This window comes from Leiobunum rupestre, chromosome 9, assembly GCF_980474605.1.
Source record: "Leiobunum rupestre chromosome 9, qqLeiRupe1.1.hap1, whole genome shotgun sequence".
NCBI classification, from domain to species: Eukaryota; Metazoa; Arthropoda; class Arachnida; order Opiliones; family Sclerosomatidae; genus Leiobunum; species Leiobunum rupestre.
The window spans coordinates 16,833,164-16,850,351 of record NC_143392.1 but is presented as its reverse complement, the minus strand read 5'-3'; the positions used below and the strand labels follow the sequence as shown (position 1 = coordinate 16,850,351).

At 34.3% G+C, this 17,188-nt stretch overlaps 3 protein-coding genes across 7 annotated transcripts; 2 read left to right on the top strand and 1 right to left on the bottom strand.

The window, feature by feature from the left end:
* Positions 1 to 1,214: 1,214 nt before the first annotated feature.
* LOC149926719 (cytochrome c oxidase subunit 4 isoform 1, mitochondrial-like) lies at positions 1,215 to 2,341 on the top strand. Its single transcript, XM_090158367.1, has 4 exons — positions 1,215 to 1,324; positions 1,548 to 1,826; positions 1,884 to 2,015; positions 2,079 to 2,341. The coding sequence occupies exons 2-4, from the start codon at positions 1,550 to 1,552 to the stop codon at positions 2,213 to 2,215; spliced, it is 546 nt and encodes a 181-aa protein (XP_090014493.1). The 5' UTR covers positions 1,215 to 1,324; positions 1,548 to 1,549; the 3' UTR covers positions 2,216 to 2,341.
* Positions 2,342 to 3,241: 900 nt separating this feature from the next.
* Positions 3,242 to 13,888, top strand: c11.1 (maestro heat like repeat family protein c11.1). 3 transcript variants are annotated; one of them, XM_090157579.1, is made up of 33 exons: positions 3,242 to 3,375; positions 3,750 to 3,856; positions 4,007 to 4,152; positions 4,220 to 4,351; positions 4,415 to 4,577; positions 4,646 to 4,744; positions 4,811 to 4,962; positions 5,026 to 5,259; positions 5,321 to 5,399; positions 5,465 to 5,590; positions 5,653 to 5,726; positions 6,039 to 6,161; positions 6,227 to 6,476; positions 6,552 to 6,734; positions 6,820 to 6,977; positions 7,043 to 7,162; positions 7,505 to 7,624; positions 7,692 to 7,844; positions 7,909 to 8,111; positions 8,183 to 8,417; positions 8,748 to 8,852; positions 8,912 to 9,151; positions 9,215 to 9,367; positions 9,436 to 9,756; positions 9,821 to 10,182; positions 10,242 to 10,503; positions 10,869 to 10,970; positions 11,352 to 11,540; positions 11,600 to 11,755; positions 11,822 to 11,956; positions 12,036 to 12,138; positions 12,209 to 12,274; positions 12,364 to 13,888. In XM_090157579.1, exons 2-33 carry the CDS (start codon positions 3,805 to 3,807, stop codon positions 12,444 to 12,446), a joined length of 5,079 nt encoding a protein of 1,692 aa, XP_090013705.1. In that variant the 5' UTR covers positions 3,242 to 3,375; positions 3,750 to 3,804; the 3' UTR covers positions 12,447 to 13,888. The 3 variants fall into 3 exon arrangements, with proteins under 3 accessions (XP_090013705.1, XP_090013704.1, XP_090013706.1); XM_090157578.1 differs by having other exon boundaries at positions 6,814 to 6,977; XM_090157580.1 differs by lacking the exon at positions 10,869 to 10,970 and having other exon boundaries at positions 6,814 to 6,977.
* A 114-nt stretch (positions 13,889 to 14,002) lies between these two features.
* Positions 14,003 to 17,123, bottom strand: LOC149926717 (coiled-coil domain-containing protein 102A). Of its 3 annotated transcripts, XM_090157586.1 has the most exons (7): positions 17,029 to 17,123; positions 16,018 to 16,948; positions 15,847 to 15,955; positions 15,454 to 15,780; positions 15,112 to 15,386; positions 14,944 to 14,986; positions 14,003 to 14,868 (listed from the first exon to the last, which is right to left on the bottom strand). In XM_090157586.1, exons 2-7 carry the CDS (start codon positions 16,923 to 16,925, stop codon positions 14,788 to 14,790), a joined length of 1,743 nt encoding a protein of 580 aa, XP_090013712.1. In that variant the 5' UTR covers positions 16,926 to 16,948; positions 17,029 to 17,123; the 3' UTR covers positions 14,003 to 14,787. The 3 variants fall into 3 exon arrangements, with proteins under 3 accessions (XP_090013712.1, XP_090013713.1, XP_090013714.1); XM_090157587.1 differs by lacking the exon at positions 14,944 to 14,986; XM_090157588.1 differs by lacking the exons at positions 14,003 to 14,868; positions 14,944 to 14,986 and having other exon boundaries at positions 15,118 to 15,300; positions 15,359 to 15,386.
* Positions 17,124 to 17,188: the final 65 nt, after the last annotated feature.

The window sequence follows — 17,188 nt, the reverse complement described above, 5'->3', positions numbered from 1 at the left end:
CCTATAAAGAATGGCTTAGTTGAGTTAATAGCGAAATGTCAACAGCGGCTATTAGTATCTGCAGTCCGGTTGGGAACAAAAAAGTCTAGGGATTTATAAGGCAAAACCGCAACCAAAACCAGAAAACTGTTATGGCAATAGCTATTGTTCGGGGCTCCTGTTTCAGGCTAGGACAGGATCTCTTTTAACGGGGAGTAGGTTGGCTGAATTAGGTATTAACTCCGAAAATTGTAAAAATTGTTCATCAAGCAGAGAAACCCTCGAACACATTCTCTTTGACTGCCCTTTCACTGACTTGAACAACGATATCATTAATTGGCGTGCCCATCACAACAATGACTATTTAGTTGAGGTTTTGGGCCTATCGGAGCAACCCTGGGACTCTGACATAGTTTCAAATATTTTAGTTAAGTGGCAAAAGCTTAAGTGGGAGCGTCAATAGAATACTTTTCGCGATATGCAGTTCCTATGTACTGGGCATATTAACTATTTTAACAATTGCACTCGTGATATTACTGTGATATTATCTTTAACCCAATTTTACTTTTTACCTTTTAATTTTTGCTTTGTTTACGCTTATTTGTGTAATTTTTGTTCTGTTCTTGCTGAGCTCCACTACGGAGCCGCTCTGTTCCAAAAGAGTGTATTTTCATACGGCAATAAATAACCTATAACCTATAAAGTACACTAATTGGTGTTTAATCCATGGTACACTAGTACTATTTGGTACTATTAATTCAATTGTATGGGATATAGTTCCCGCCGCTAACAGCGGATGGCGCTACCAACATATGATAGAGTTCTCAATTTTGCAAAAATTGTTTCGCGGAAGGCAGATTTAAACATTGAAATTGCCATTCTTGGCTTCAATGGTTTGTATTGATCATAGAGATAGAAAAGAAATAGAGGGAAGATTACCGCGTTAAGCCGCCCCTGTTTTTGACCGGGAAAATTCATCCCCCCCCGCGCATGTATGAAAGCGGAGATGGGTAGAATTTGCATCGCCATCTATCCTTTCTTTGTTTACATCAAAATACAGTTGGTTTTCAAAAAGGCATAATGTATTTAATTTCACCGCGCATCGATGGCGCCACGTAATCTGCCCATCTCATGGCTTCCTACATTGGCGAAAAGGGGGTCGGCACTCACGGTCAACTTCGCCAGATACAATAATGCCTCTATTTCTTTTCTATCTCTATGGTATTGATCCTTGAGTTCGCTTCTTCCGTGCTTTGGAACTTGGAAGTTTGGAACTTTTGTCTTTAAAAGGCTCGAATATAAACACTTATTTTTCAATAACGACTTATTAAAACCAAAACTTAAGGTAATGTTATGAATTTTAATTATTTTCAAATAGGTTGATTAATCAATATCCTAGTTTAATATTTTATTTCTGAAACGCTAAGCCTTGTCCCTTTTAGACTAAATTGCGTAATAAAGGTTAAAAAGGGTCGGAAATTGGGGAGGGGGGAATAGTTTTATGCTAGATAAAATCACAAGAGCCGGAATAAAAGCTTAAGGTCAAAACTTATTTATTATTTTTTTAGGGATGGCTTCGAAGTTGTGCAAATTGACAACAAAAACATTGTTAAATAAAAATGCGATAGTCCGATTACTACAACCATGTGCTTCATTAAGCTCAAAGTCGAAAATTGGAAACCGAGAAGTAGTTGGTTACGGAATTAATGGAGATGAACACTACATTGATCGTTTGGATTATCCAATGCCAGCCATTAGGTTTAAGGAACCAATTGGTGAAGTTTTAGCACTTAGAGAAAAGGAGAAAGGAGACTGGAAAAAACTATCTTTGGATGATAAGAAAGCTTGTAAGTTTAAATTCCATTTATTTCCCTCTATTATATAACTTTATTATGATTTTTTAGTGTATCGGGCAAGCTTTTGTCAAACATTTGCTGAAATGAAAGCCCCAACTGGCGAATGGAAATCTATCACTGCTGTTACTTTAGTAGGAATTTCACTTATGTTTTGGGTATACATTTGGCTGAAGAAAAATGGTAAATAATCTCAATAGATTATAACTGTTGTGTTTGAGCAATAATGAGGGGTTTTAATTCCAGTTTACCCACCCCTTCCACACACTTTTGGAGATGAGTATAAAGCAGCTCAGCTTCAAAGAATGATTGATATGAAAGTGGATCCAATTGAAGGACTCGCTTCAAAATACGATTATGAGAATAAGAGGTGGAAGGATTAGAAACTAAGGGAATTTTATTTAAATTTATATACAAAAATCTAAATTTCTGTTCCAATTTCAAAAGCTTTGCGCTTGTAGATATAACGGTCCTTGAGATAATTAAAAAAGGTCTTAAAATATAGAAAAGTTGTACAAGTTCTTTAAGAAAGTGTTGAATTATACTGTAGATTTATCTTGCATTATTGAAGCAGTTGTTAAAAGATTAGGGTCTTTAAGGTCTTTAGTATGTACTGCTACTGCAATGTGTTTCTCACAAACTCATTCACAGTGAAAGATGAGCATTATTTGCATTAAATAAATAATTTTACCTAAAGTTACTATTATTTTTGACATTAGAAATTTATAATTTAAAAAACATTTTGCTCCAATATTTATTTTATATCAATTTTGTTTTTAGAAAAATTAGGAAATATAAAAATGATGGGGTGTATCAGCACCTATGGGTGTAAAATAAATTGGTATTTTACATTATGGTGAAATATTAGGCGAAAACTATTCGCTAGTTTTGGAGTCATTTTTAGGAAATACAGTTTGGCTGTTATTGTATGGAAGAAGTTGGTAGTATGGGCTAAAAGGTGTACTCTTTTTGTCCCAAAGTGAGGGAATAGTTTTGGCCTAATAATGTCTTTTTTTCTTTTTCTTTTGTCCTTTTTTAAATGAAGTTTCCCCATTTATTTGATATAAAAAAAACCACGAAGCTAGGATAGCTTATATGTAGCGGTAAGTCCAAGACAATACAGTAGGTATATACTAAATAATAATATTAATAAAAAGGGAGAAAAGGAAGGAATAAATGTTAAAAAAAAAATAACAATAGGTATATTACAGGGAACTATGTTTGTAATACTATGTTAAAAGATTAACAAAAATTTAAGATAGTCGCGATTTGAACGATATGCAATGCTTGGCTCTTAAATACCATTTCGTTTATGTAAATAAATTTTGTACGAAACAAAAATTATATTATATAACCTTTATCCGGGCCGTGCCTTAAGCAATTTTAGCGTAAGGGTTTTTGGTTGTGGGGGAGAGGAGGCGTGGCCGGGCCGGGCCTAGACGAAAGAGGGGATAAAGGGGAAGACACAATTTGTCATGTGATTTTGACCTAATGAATCGTCATTCATCAGTGATTTCCTTCAGTTCAATTGCTGGAATTAGACGTAAGTTTCTTTTCTTTATGTCAGGTATGCAATTATAAACTTACTATCTATAGTTTTAATTGATTAAAATTCGTTGTTTTTGCTTGTCTTGCAATAATTCCGTGTTGTACTTCAGGGCCTTGCCTGCTCTTCACTAGCTGTGCAGTGAAAAAGAGCTGTAGGAGTAGGCTTATATTAAAATAATGTCATCTTGCTTGTTTAATATTGACTGATTTCGAGTGAAAATACATCCACATTTTTTAGTCTAATTTGTCTAAAATGCAAATAAATACGCCTATTAGACCCAAAGACGAAGCGCTAGTGTCTTGTTTTAAATTTTAGTTTTGATATTGCTCAGTACTTCAGTTTCAGTGATTCAGAAATCTTAATTGCAGGTTATTAAAGAGGAGGATTCGTAACTATATATTTTGTAACTTTATAAATTTTGAAATGCCTGGCTTCGGTGAAGATTCCCTGGTTGCGTCTTGTGGTCAATTAGACAGTAAGACCTTTAAAATGTTTTGCCCAAAAACAGAAGAGATCATTTATTAGTAAATTAGCTAAATTATGCATTTTTCAGAAAAAATGGTCTTCAACTGTTTCATAAATTTAAAAAGTTGAATTTTAATTAACAATATTTTGAAATTATCAGCTACTGTTTTAGCCCTGTTAGACTCCATTTTTGACAAAAATGAATCTGTATGTCGATCTATCAGTAATTCTTTGTACACTATTGGAAAGAGTCAACCGGAATTGGTTCTTAGTAGTTGTCATACGTATATTATTAAACATAAAAAGGTAAGAAGAAAATCTAGATACAATTTTTTTCAACCACAATTTTTATATTTTTTATTAAATTTCCTAGCTACCTATTACCCATAGGATTTTGATATTAAATGTAATGGAAAGAATATGTAGTGATTCCGCCGAAAAATTATCAGATTCTCTAATTCGTGATGTTATTAAATTAGCAATTGAAGAAATGGTCAATACCAAGGTAAGAATTAAACAAATAAATTTTTACAGAATTTGAAATAATTATATAAAAATAAATAAATAGGAGGTGGTACAAGAGTGGCAAACTGCCGCCAGTGGTATCCTAGTTTCAATTGGACACAAGTACTTAGATGCAGTAATGGAATACCTGCTGTTGAAATTTCAACCAGGTGTCATTCCTCATTTTTATGTCGTACAAACCTTAGCTAATTTATCTACGTCCAATGGTACTTCTTTCACTTTTTTAAAAAAGATGTGTTGTTTGAGAAATTAACTTAATATTTTTAATACCCAGTTTTCCATATGGTTCCTTATTTGAAAGCTATATTGGGAACGACACTTCCAATGCTTGGTATGATAAAGCAGGAGAACATGAAACTAGTGTTCGCTTACGGTAAATTAATTTCCATAATAACGTGATTTGAAATGAACGAACAAAATAATATTGTCATTTTTGTAGCTCTTGCTAGGTTTGCCGAATCTGTAACGGAGTATTTAGCAAATTTGGAAAAAGCCCCTGACCCCTCTGTCAAAAAGGAAGTCTTCTCCTCCGAAATAGGCAGTGCTTACGACATTCTATTTAATAGTTGGCTACAGTCTAGAGAATCTAAGGTTTGTTTTATTGCAATTAAATGATTCGAGAACATTTTAAATAAATTTATTTTCTCATTCTAGGTTAGGGCCGAGGTGGTTCAAGCTTTGGGGCATATGACACCGCTGTTAGGGAGGGAAAAAATTGACGAGACTCTTCAGAAAGCCATTCCTGGTATTTTAGCTTTGTACAAGAAACAGCAGGAGGCATTACCCGTGACAGAAGGTTTATGTATGGTATTGGACGCAGCTGCTAAGCTACAAAGTGCCTCGTTGGAGACTCAGATAGAAAATATTTTAGCTATTTTGTTTCCTCAAGTAAGTTAATTAGCAATGTATTCGTGGTATATTTATAATTCATTTTCGAATCTTTTATAAGGTTTGTGGTTTACCTGACTACTCTCAGCCTTCGAGCGTTAAAAACCATAATGAAGTCTTGAGATGTTTTACTGTTCTTGGTTAGTTTTAGCCCTTTTATTAATCAAGAACTAGTGGTGCTAAATCATTTTTTTTTTACTTCAAGTGTCTCATCCTTCCTCAACTTTCTGTGATCGTCTGGTGACTTTTCTTCTACAACGATTAGAGAACAACAACGAAAGAACGCGCATTGGGGCCTTAAGCATATTGAAACATCTCATCAATTCCAGTGGTGCGATTTCATATTTTGTTTTTTATATAATCACGAGCTTTAAAGTAAACCCTTTACTTTAGAGTCTCAAATCACCAGCAAAATCCCTAATATTGTATCCGCTTTAAAAATCATCATAAGTGATCCTAATAATAAGGTATGTTTTTGAAAAGGTGTAAAAAGTAATAAAAAAAGACCATTATTGTACCGTAAAAAAGCGTTTAAGTAATAACAATTATGGCCATTTCGATGTCCTAACTGATTTTCTGTGTTTGCCTGATGACGATGATGATGTCAGTTACGATGTAGAAACAGCCTTAGTGGGTTTTAAGTAAACACTTTTCTATTGTATAATAGTAATCTTTTTCTTAATAACGTTTTACATGTTTAGTGTACTAGACTGTCTATTTTACCAATAACCAGTAAAATAGTATTTTGGAATTTTCTTTAAATATTTAAATTTTTGAAGGTGAAAAAGGTTCTGGCTCAAGTTATTGTGGCTCTGGCCCATCATGGCCACTTAGAAATGGAAGGTTCACAACCAATGGTCTCTTTTATAATTCAACAGTGTGCTTTACCCGATGAACTGTTGGCAAGTTTTAAAACGACCTCAGTTGGTTTTCAGTGGATTGAAATATAATAAAGGGAAATTTATAGGTAAAGAGGCCACCGGATGCTGATTATGTTAGTAACGAGGCTTTACGATCCATGTGCGAGAATGTTTTGCATCTCTTAACGACCACTGTTGATAAAATGGAGAAGGTTTTATGGCCTTATTTGTTTGAATGCTTATTACCTGAAGAATTAACAGCTGCTATTGGACCCGTTTGCAAAAGTATCTCTTATTTGGCAAGCAAAAAACGTGACGAACAAAGCCCAGATTTTGATATTGACTTTTCAAATAATAGTTGGTTTTTTTTATTTCACTTTCGAGTAAATCAGTGATTTTCATGATGCTAATATAAATTATAATTGGTTTTAGCAAATATTCCAAAACCTCCGACTATTGTGGCTAGACTCTTTGTGCTCTTAGGTCACCCATTTCAAGGTCGAAACCGAGGTTCTTGCATTCTCAGGTGTTTACGAGCTATTACGCCATTGATTGACAGAAATTTAATGGCGCTGTGGGACACAAACATACCCCAAATGCTTTTAAGGCTTGAAGGTGCGTTCCATTACAAAATTCGGATTTGGTTGTAAAAACATTATTGGTGAAGAAGTGCATATCATATTCATTCGATTAGCCGCAGATGATTTGTCTAACTGGAACCAGGTGGAATGGAAAGAAAGTCTATTGAACTTGGTGTCCAAATCGCTGGAAGAAATTGACCGGGAAGATTGGACTATTAAATTTGGAAAGGCCCTTTTGGCACAATTACCTTTGTATCATAGCGTTTCTGAAGATAAGGTTATTTTCCGCATTGTTAACAATTTAAGGATCGAGTATAAACTAAAGATTTATTGCTTTTTCAGTGCATTCTACTCAGTATTTTAGGAATTGTTTTAAAGAGAGTATCGAACAAACAGTTTGTAAATAATGCCCTTGATACCATATTTGACGGTGTTCAGCACTCAAACCCACTAGAAAGAGAAGTATGTTTTCCAAACATTTGAAGAATCGAAAGTAAATTAAGTTATCGGAGAAGTTTTAATATTTAAGTGGCATTTTCCGTAACCGGAATGGTGTGGTTCCGGTTCTTACGCCATCTATTGTCAGCCACACTTCTTCCTTTAAAACAGCTAATACGCATGTGCTTCTTTGCTTTTCAGGGAGAGGCTTACTGCCTTGCCCAGAAACATTTTGCTCTTTAAAAAACGTGCGGTTTAGGGAAAGAGACTCATTGGGAACTGGCCACTTACATTTATAGCTATTGCTATCTGATAACTTCTGTTGATTTAATTCTAGTAGGATTTATAAACTATGTACTTCTTTAGGGTTGTGCCCTAGCTGCTGGTTATTGTGGGTCGTCCCATCTTGACGCAGTTTTGGTCAAACTTGAGAATGTTGTTAAGGAAGAACAGAAGAAGAATAGTGGCTTATTGAGCTTTATTATGGTACCTTTTACTGAGCGAACCAACTTTTTGTGATCCATGCACTGAGTTTTTTTTTTATAAATTGTAGGATTTTCGCGGAGAGACAGAGCAAGACAAGGTCAAGTCAACCGTTATTTTGACTTATGGATATTTAGCTATGAACGCTCCAACCCCAATTTTGACTACAAGAATTGAGACGCCAATTTTAAGGAGCATGGCTAATTTTTATCAGTCTTCAAGGGTAAATTTTACTCATCTAGCTAGTCATCATAGATTAATTTTCAAAATCACCTTTATTAATTTAGGAATTGAGTGTTAAACAGTGTATGCTTCAGTCTGTAAGACTGATAGCAGAGTCACTTCACCCCAACCACTTGAAACAACTTTTCATCTTCAATTCACGCAATGAACTTCTATCTCAGATGCAAAGCACTCTAAAATCTGAAAGTGGAACTTCTCTATCGACTAACATAAGATCTTTGACGTTGATGGCAGCTGCTAGTTTAGTGTATCCTTTCCTTGTCAAATTAATTGAAACTATTTCAATTTGTTTTTTCCCTTGATTACTAAATAATTTAGAGCATTAGAACCTGATTTAGGTTCAAATGATAAACTCACATTAATTCAAACTGCTGCAGCAGCAATATATCCGATTCCCGTGGAGCAGTTTTCTCTTAACAAGCCCAAAGACGAAGTAGAGGAAGTAGAAGATTATGGTCAACTTCTTGCCACTACTTTAGAATCTCTCAACTGTTTTCTCCAGCAGTTACTTTTAAAGGAAAAAACACCTGATAATCTCTGTTTTATATTGAGAGTATGTTTAAGTTTTGAAACTTTAATTCATTGATTAATATTTGCCGATATTGTAATTTAATTAATACCAATTTTTAACAGTTATAGAAACTGATTTTTTATCCGTAAAATAATGTAGCATTAGCATTAATACATTAGCTATACTCAAGGTTATTGGGTATCACAAAAGCACCATCTATTCCCCTCTGTGTGATACTTTTATTTTACATAACTGGTTAATTAGTAATTTAGCAATTAATCAGTAAATTCACGATATCAGTAATTGATACAGATCACATATTGGTTTGAGTCCATCATTATCAATAATTATAAAATAGAAAATATTTCACAGGCACAAAAACCGTGGCTGGGATCAAGACTCGATCATGAAAGAGAGCAGTGTATAGAGTCGTGTCTCATTTTACTGAAACTTTACCTCCTTAACCAAGATCCCTCTGTATGTTTCAATGAAGATTTTTTTTTATTATATGTTATAATTAATCAATTTCTTAATAGAATTTTTCAGTTTTCACAACGATGGGGAGTATACTTGGGTTTTTGGTTCCACGCTGTACTGACCCTAAAATTTCAGTAAGAATAGTAGCATTGAGATGCATATCCGCAGTTATTACGATATGCAATCACAGTCGTATCTCTGAACATGACACTTCCTTGACTTCTTTGAAAGAGCTAGAGAAACTAGCTTCCAATGATGATCCATCTTCCTTGTTTACAATTACCAATGAGTTAGCCAAAGTATATACCATACATTCTATTTGGGTTTTAGTGTGGTGTTTTAAGAAACATAAATATTTTTAGATTATATCGAAAGCAATTTCCACTGATCAATTGGCTTTCCTTGTGGAGTCCTTAATTGAAGGCCTGTCGGACTTCCATCCAAATAGCTCTTCCGGGGCCAGTGTGGTTTTAAATGGAATAATTAAAGCTAAAGGAAATGAATTAAGAACCGAAGTAAGGTTTTATGTGATTAGGTTTATGTTTCGTGTGACTGTTTTTCATTCTTGCATTATGAATTGTAGGTTCCACATACTGTTGATTTAATAGAACATCAGTTAGAGTCGATGACATGTCATAACACGAGAATGGGAACGCTGTGCGCGCTACGTTCATTAGCTCAGCACCATCTGGCACCAGTTGTGACTACACTTTTGCACTCTTCGTTACCTTTTTCCAAACAAGTTATTGACAGCTGGAAGGAAGTTGCGAGAGAAGCTGGGTTGGGAAAAAATATTATGGATCATCTGTTGGACACTCTAACGGACGAACAGTTGATTGAAAACCTACAAGATTCTCGAAACAGCAAACATACCATAAGCGTTGCTTCTCTTCACACACTCTCTGTAAGATTGGTACTGAATTTAGTTGTAAAGGCTGTAAAATACATGACTTGCATTATTGTATTAGGCTGTATCTGCGCTTAGGGAAATTTTCTTGGTGATTGAAATGGAACCCTATGCCAAGGAAAATTTCAACAAAATCTTCTCCACTCTTTTGCTTGTGACTGCTACGTACGTTGGTGCTTATCAACCTGCAAACCCTACAGAAGCATCTTCTGGAAGGCGGAAAGACTCATCCGGTGGAGTCACCCGAGCCATAAATGACAAAGCTTCTAAGTTGATGCCCGTTAGATGCGCAATAGAAGCATTCAAGTCTTTCCTACTCTGCGCTCGTCAGGACGCAATATTAAATGACTTAACAGACAATGGATATTGGGTTACCATGGAAGATGAGGACAAATACCCTGAGGCAATGGCTGCTTTGGCTAGGTAAAAGACACTTTGTCTTCCAAAATAGACAGAAAATATCATTTTGTTCCTTTATAAAGGTCTGTGTGTATCAACTGGCCTCATCAAATACCTAAAATTATAGCCAATTTAAATGGGGCATTAAACAGCCCTTATGAAGCGCAAAGAATTGCTACAATTTCAGTCTTCGCTGAACTTTTGGCTCAAAGTTTCGAAGGAAATCAAACACTCAGTGAGCCACTGATCAACAGTCTTCTTGGTCATTTGGTGGACAGCTCCAAAAGTGTCCGGCGTCTTTGCATTAAAGGTCTCGGGTGCATGGGAAATGTTGACAAAGAGCAGGTATAAACTTAGGTTTTTAAACACTTCAGCTTAAAATTAGTGTTTAAAGTATGTTTAGTTTCTGTTAAATTTTTATCCAAAAAATGCCATAGTGGTTGTTTTTCTTTAAAGTTACAGTATTTGGGTGAATATTCTTAGTTCTTGCCAATTAATTATTTATGATTGTTGTGGGGAGTTTTTGCAATTAGTAGATATAACATTTACCTGAGAAAGTTGCACATTGGAAAACTTCCTATTTCTGTTTTTGGTGGGAGGCTTTACCTATTTATTTGAAGTATTGTTTAACCATTAACTGTCTCATGTGTGCGACTAATACTGTGGACCTTTGTGTGCCCACATTTCCCCCTTTCCCGCCTACCAAAAAGCCTTGCTGTCACTGGCATGCAGATTACAATAACGTAATTTCTGCATTTATGGCCTCGCCCAATGCGATCATGAAGTCATCCAATGAGGATTCTTGGATGGGGGTAAGTTTCTTATGAACAAAAGCGACAGAAAAACCCCACCCTGGAAACTTGATTCTTTTCCTTATCCGTTATTTTGCATCTGGATGTTTGTCTGCAAATACTATGCCATTTTAAACTTCACTGTTATCTTAATGTTGTTTTCCTATGTCCCATTCCAAAAAGCCCCTTAATAGTTATTCGCATTAAAATGGGTGACTAGCTTATAATTTGTGTATGAAGTGGATGCGATATTATTTCATTAGTAGAACCAAAGCATAATTTAGTATTTTTGCTCGTACAAAACAATGTGGTTTTCTATTCAGTATTTTTTGGATAGTGTGTTTGGTGTTTAGTGTAATAAGTATAAGATACAAATATTCATTTCTATGTCTGATTTTTTAGGTGCATCGTTATTCAACAACCGTTCTTTCTGCTATGATGGCTGGTATGGATGACAAAGATGATCCTGAAAATGACATCACGCTAGAAGCCATGAGTGGTTTATCATCCGTTCTGGCCCAAGTTGACGAAGAAGATGTGCGCGACATTTTGGTCAATATTACTCTACGTATAAGACCCATGTTTGACAAAGTAAGATATAATGTTTTTTAAATATAATTTCATTTTTTGTTAAAGCATTTTTTCTTTAGGATAAAGCACCAGTTCGTGCTGTGGCATTTACTCTATTTGGAAATCTCACTCGTTTTGGAATGGGTCCTTCAAAGGAAGCATTTGTTGAGCAAGTTCATAGTAACTTTGTTACGTTATTACTACATCTTAATGATGATAATTCATCTGTAGTTAAAGTACTGCACTTTTCAACCTTCATTATTTTACATAAATGTGTAAACATTTAAATTTTTTTAATTTAGGCTTGCAAAAACACATTGAGACTTTTAGGACCTGTTCTTGGAGAAACTCTAACTAGTGAAATGTTCCAAAAATACTTGTTGGATAAAGCTCAGTTACACTATGGTGAATTTATGAAGGACTTGACTAAAGCTATTGTAAGATGTGTTTTTTGTAATTTTTCATAACTGATCTGAGAAATCGCCACTTGGATATTTAATCAATCCTATATCCTAGATTTCAGATTTTCCAGACAGACTGTCTTGTTACGTAAATAACGCTGTTCCTTATTTGAAGAATTCAAGAGGCATAATTCAGTGTAACGCAGCTGTTCTATTAGGTATGTATTGTTAATTTAATTAAAAATAGCGGAAACTGACATTCTGAATCAAATTATTTTATTCAATTAGGTTATCTTTTGGGAAATTTACCTTTGGAGAAACAAAGTTCAATGTCTAAAGATAAAGTCTGTTCAAGTAAGCTTTTTGTAACGTTTTGCTTTTGTATTGCTTTAGATATTTTTGTCAATTAATATCTGTATTTATTTAAAATATTTTATATTCAGCTTTAATCGTTATGCTGAAGGATTCGAATCCGGATGTAAGAATGAAGGCAGCGGAAGCCCTAGGCCTTCTTCACGCTTTCTAAAAAAGATTGGTGTGAAAAATAATCCACTGGTTGGATTGAAAATATAGCCTCGCCTAATGTGAGAAACGTGTTTGATCTAGCCTAGGAGCTTAACTAACGCAACCCGTCTCCTAGATCTAGTTAAACAATGTGTTCTTTACTTAACAATCATCTTTAACATGTGTTAATTGAGCGGATCAAACCGTTCTTTGTGATGTTCATAATGCGATATATATAAAAAAGGAATCATTCCTAGTCAGAACGTTTTTAGCTCAAAACTTAAAACCAAGCCTCAAATGTGCGTTGTTGTCTGGTGGTCCTTATAGATTAGGGTGAATAGTAATGAAATTGGTGTCTCGGAAGATAGAATTATTAGGAATGGAAGAAAATATTCCTAGGGATAAGGAAATAGGTTTTGGTTCCAAAGATACCGTTTTAGGCCTCTTAAATTTTGAGGTATTAGTACTTAGACTATGCAGATTTACGCCCCTAAATTTTATAGATAGCGGTGCCAATTTCGTTTTATAAATTTGAAGCACTAAAAATATAGCTACATGTTAAAAAGTTTATTTTAAAAAAAGTTAGTTTTGGTATCGGAACAAACCAAAATGTTGATAGGCGAAAAATCTTCCAATACATTTGTGATGTAACTTGTTCTTCACTGTTGGCAATCATGAACTAGGTGTATTCGCTAAAAAATTATGTTAACAGATGTGATTATATACAATAATAGCGTTTAGTAATTGTAGTTAATTTTTCCCTCTTTTTTAAAAAAAAAGGATCTACAGCTATTTTGTACTTTGGTTTTAAAGTATTTCAAAGTAAAGTTATATAAATCATTGTTTACATAATGATTTATATAGTTTTATGGTGGTCCTTTTACAAAGAATCTATGGAATTACTAAAGGTGCAAAATAGATAATTTTTGTGGAGTATAAAGCCATATATACAAGTACTAGTCTTAGAATTGAATTTGATCTAATTGGCACCTCTAATAAAAATTTAATTTTTTATAAATTACTATTTTTTACGTACCTTACACATATCATTCTATACCTAACTTTTTATTCTATTTCTATTATAATAACCACCACTAAAACGCATTATTTATTGTATATATTGTTTTTATTTAAAGAAAATTTATCCAGAGAAAGTTATTGCACTTAGATCTATACTATTATGATTTAAAGCACTCTTTTTAACACACTTTTGAACTTAAAGTGCCGAGCTTACGCTTTGAGTTTTTCTTTCCTGAAAATTTGTTGTAAATTTTGTACATATTTAATAACTCAAAAGGAAGTTTAAAGATTATTGTAATATTATAAAGAATTTAGAACATTCCGTTGATTTTTTTTTGTAATGGGAGAAATATAATTTATCTAACAATATATTACTAATACGTGTACGATGGTAATGTGTATTTGTCAAATGCCCATTATGCAAATTCAGCTAAATAAAAACGCTGTTAGATAATGTTTCTCTTGATGTGTTTCTATATTTTAAGCTTAGAAAGCATAAAACAAATATTATCATTTCAAAGTCTTTTATTTAAATTCCAATCCACAGATTGTGTGGTATTAAGAGTAATATGGCTTTTGCTTTGTACCCTGTTGTATTAAAAATCAAAGAAATAAGCTATGGCGTTTATACATAAGTCGGTTGATACATTTTTATCATAATAATTTCTAGTTCACCCGCATTACATATTTTTTCATATGAACTGAAGGTTACCCATCATTACTATAGCCTAACGATAAACTTATTTTTTCTATTCAGGTAACCTTCAATTCCACACTTAAGTATTAAACGTATAATTAGTTTCTATCCTAACATTCACCATTGCTATTGATATGTTAGGAAGTATATTTATTTTCCAGTATATGGAATGTATTATAAATTTGTAAAAACTTCATAATAGCATTCAATCAAGATTAACTTCAGTTCGAGGCTCGTTATAAAATATAATACAATATTACTTTAAAACTTGAAAACAGAACCGTATAAAATTATAATTGAAATAAGTTAAAACACCAATAATACATAACCCCCAAAAATTAGAATAAATAGCGTTAAATAGATAACAGGGGACAAAAAATTAAGGAATTGGTGAGCCTTTAATGTTTATCTTTAAAAGAGTAATTGCATAGCAGAAAATTCTTTCGGAAAATGGCCAAAATCAGGTACTAGTACTTTTTTCATGGCATTTTACAGTGTATAGGTTTCGGTAATGGGATAAAAAAATCTCAATCCATCACCATGTTGAAAATGGCCTGCAATTGGTTCATTTTCAGAAGCCAAGGCCGGTGATACACCTACGAAATGGGAGTATTTAAATGCTTTATTTCAGAATTCAGCATTCTCTTCACTCAGACGCTCTCCTTGCAGGCGAGGATTGGAGCTGTGCAGGCGATTTAGGAGCAGGTGGCTGCCAGTCATCCGAAGTCTGAAAAACAAGTCGTATTTAAATAAATATACCAAAGATGGATAAATTTTGGGTTAGTCCAAAAAGATAACTGACCAAATTAGCCTGATTATCAACCAATTCTAAGCATCCAGCAAGTCTGAGTAGTAAAAGTAAAGTTTTTGACCCAACACCAAAGTTACAAAGATGTAAAAATAATTAGTGTAAATGGAGAATAGTATCGAAAGTGAGGATAGAAAAAAGCTAAAATAAGTAGCATCGCACCTGCTTTGCAAGTGTTCAATTTGCATTTGCAACCCTTCAATTTGTTCCTGTAATTCGTCATTAGCTCTTTGTAGTTTCCGAATGCTGTTTAGAGAGTTGTCAACTTCATCCTCGGCAACTGCCAGTTCTTTCTTTAACTCATCAATTCTGGCTCGTAATTTTTTAACTTCACTTTCATATTGCTCAGACCTGCGAGTTGCGTGAGATAATTCGGTGGTTTTGTCTTGAAGTAGCTTTTTTAATTTACCGTGTGCGTGCTTTAAATCCACCAATTCCTATTTTTAAACAAAAAGAAAAAATTACTTTTAATATATTAATATATATATTAGCTATGGATCTAACCTTATTTTTCTCGTGCAATTCCATTTGAAGTGTTTTAACATCGGAATCTGAAGCAGATGTCATTTGTTTAGTTTTCCTTTCTAGTCTTTCTTCCAAATCTTCAATTTGTGTTCTTAATTTTTTGTTTTCTCTTTCAAGAGCAAGTTTGTCAGTCTCCAGTCTTTCTCTTCTTCCCCATTCTGCAGCATTTTCAGCTTGTAATCTTTCTAATTCGGAGCGAAGTTCAGCCAGTCTTTGATCTAAACTAGACCTGTTGTTTGCCTCATCTTCCAAATCCAGCCTAATACTGTCCAATTCATCTTGATGTTCCGCTTTAATCTGATTTAGCTAAGCGAAAATAAATCAGAAGTAAATTTCAAGATATATTGGAATTACTACCAATTATTTAACAACCTCCTTTATTGTGTCATGCTTGGTTTTCTTTAAATCATCATACTTTGCCCGCAAATGGCTTAATTCAGATTGTACTTTTTCCATATTATTGAGAAGCTTATTTTTTTCCCTTTAATAAAAAAAAAATTTGAATTAGGAAAAAAATTAATAATTTAAAGTATGTGGACTAACTGTCTTTCGGCAATTATTGTCTTTGAGGTTTCATCTAATCTTAGCTGCAACATGGAAATTTTTTGTTCTATGAGTTCTTGGATAGGACCACTACATTCTTCATTCGAACTCCTTTGAAGAGAACGGGGGCTCTTTTTATCAGCTGTAGGGCTTAAACTGCTAAGGGAAACTGAATCTAAAGCTTTAGTTCCAAAAAGTTTATCTAGAAACTCTAAATCTTGATTTAAAGTCAGGTGACCTAATGCATTTAACTCGGATTCGCAAAGAGCTTCGGTGGTCTGATTATTATTATTCAGTGGATCTAGAGCTGCAGCTGTAGTTGGGCTAGATTTGTGAGAGCCGTTATTTTTATCAACAGTTACACTGCCTGTATCTCTTTCAGCAACCACTCTTTCACTAGCACCACACTGGGATGGTTGACACGGAGGAGGGAAGGAAGTGGAGTCTGATTGCTTGTCATATGTTCTTTCAGATTCAGTTCCCACCGACGATGATAGTTTAGTTATGTCCTTCCTAAGTTTTTCCACCTGCGCAAGTAATTCTTCTCTCTCTCTTTTCAAAACGTTGCATTCTTTACTGGACATTTCCAGCTTTCCTCGAAGCATCCGAGTTTCTTCTCTGGCTTTGTTCCTCTCAGTTCTAACTTTGCTCCATTTTTCCCTCCAGTTGGCCGTACAATCCGACCACCATCTCATGGTCTTTTCCATTTGCGCTGCTCTGGCCCTTGCTTCTTCCAGTTCCCGCAGCCTAAGTTCTTCCTTCGCCTCCCATTCTGGATCGCAGTGATGGGAGTGGTGGTGATGATGATGAGACGATGACATTGAATCCTGCTCCGCTGAACTATGATGGGAGGTTGGGCTTCTTCCATGCCGTCGAATGGAATTTGACATCGAATTGGCATATGACATTGCATACTTGGATTAAAAAAATGCTTGAGGAGAGGAAATTGTATTTATGATTATTTGATGGTATCGAATTTAACGTAAAAATGTAATAATTTCATTTATTTACCTTCAAAAACCTCGAATTTCCATGATTTGCAAAAGAGTCACAACGATAACGTAAATATTGACATTTTCATTAAAAGACCTAAGACGTCACTTTGGCACGTCATTAATCTTCAAAAAACATTTCAGAAATTTATTCGGCTAGATGGCGATAGCTCAACCGA

Excerpts from the sequence above, each read along its gene's own strand:
- LOC149926719 (XM_090158367.1), top strand. The coding sequence starts at position 1,550 with ATGGCTTCGAAGTTGTGCAAATTGACAACAAAAACATTGTTAAATAAA. Across the intron at positions 1,827-1,883 it reads TTTGGATGATAAGAAAGCTT|TGTATCGGGCAAGCTTTTGT; the intron begins GTAAGTTTAAAT and ends ATGATTTTTTAG. Across the intron at positions 2,016-2,078 it reads CATTTGGCTGAAGAAAAATG|TTTACCCACCCCTTCCACAC; the intron begins GTAAATAATCTC and ends TTTTAATTCCAG.
- c11.1 (XM_090157578.1), top strand. The coding sequence starts at position 3,805 with ATGCCTGGCTTCGGTGAAGATTCCCTGGTTGCGTCTTGTGGTCAATTA. Across the intron at positions 5,260-5,320 it reads TAGCTATTTTGTTTCCTCAA|GTTTGTGGTTTACCTGACTA; the intron begins GTAAGTTAATTA and ends ATCTTTTATAAG. Across the intron at positions 10,504-10,868 it reads GAAATGTTGACAAAGAGCAG|CCTTGCTGTCACTGGCATGC; the intron begins GTATAAACTTAG and ends CCTACCAAAAAG.
- LOC149926717 (XM_090157586.1), bottom strand. The coding sequence starts at position 16,925 with ATGTCATATGCCAATTCGATGTCAAATTCCATTCGACGGCATGGAAGA. Across the intron at positions 15,781-15,846 it reads AGCATGACACAATAAAGGAG|CTAAATCAGATTAAAGCGGA; the intron begins GTTGTTAAATAA and ends ATTTTCGCTTAG. Across the intron at positions 14,869-14,943 it reads TTGATAATCAGGCTAATTTG|ACTTCGGATGACTGGCAGCC; the intron begins GTCAGTTATCTT and ends CTTGTTTTTCAG.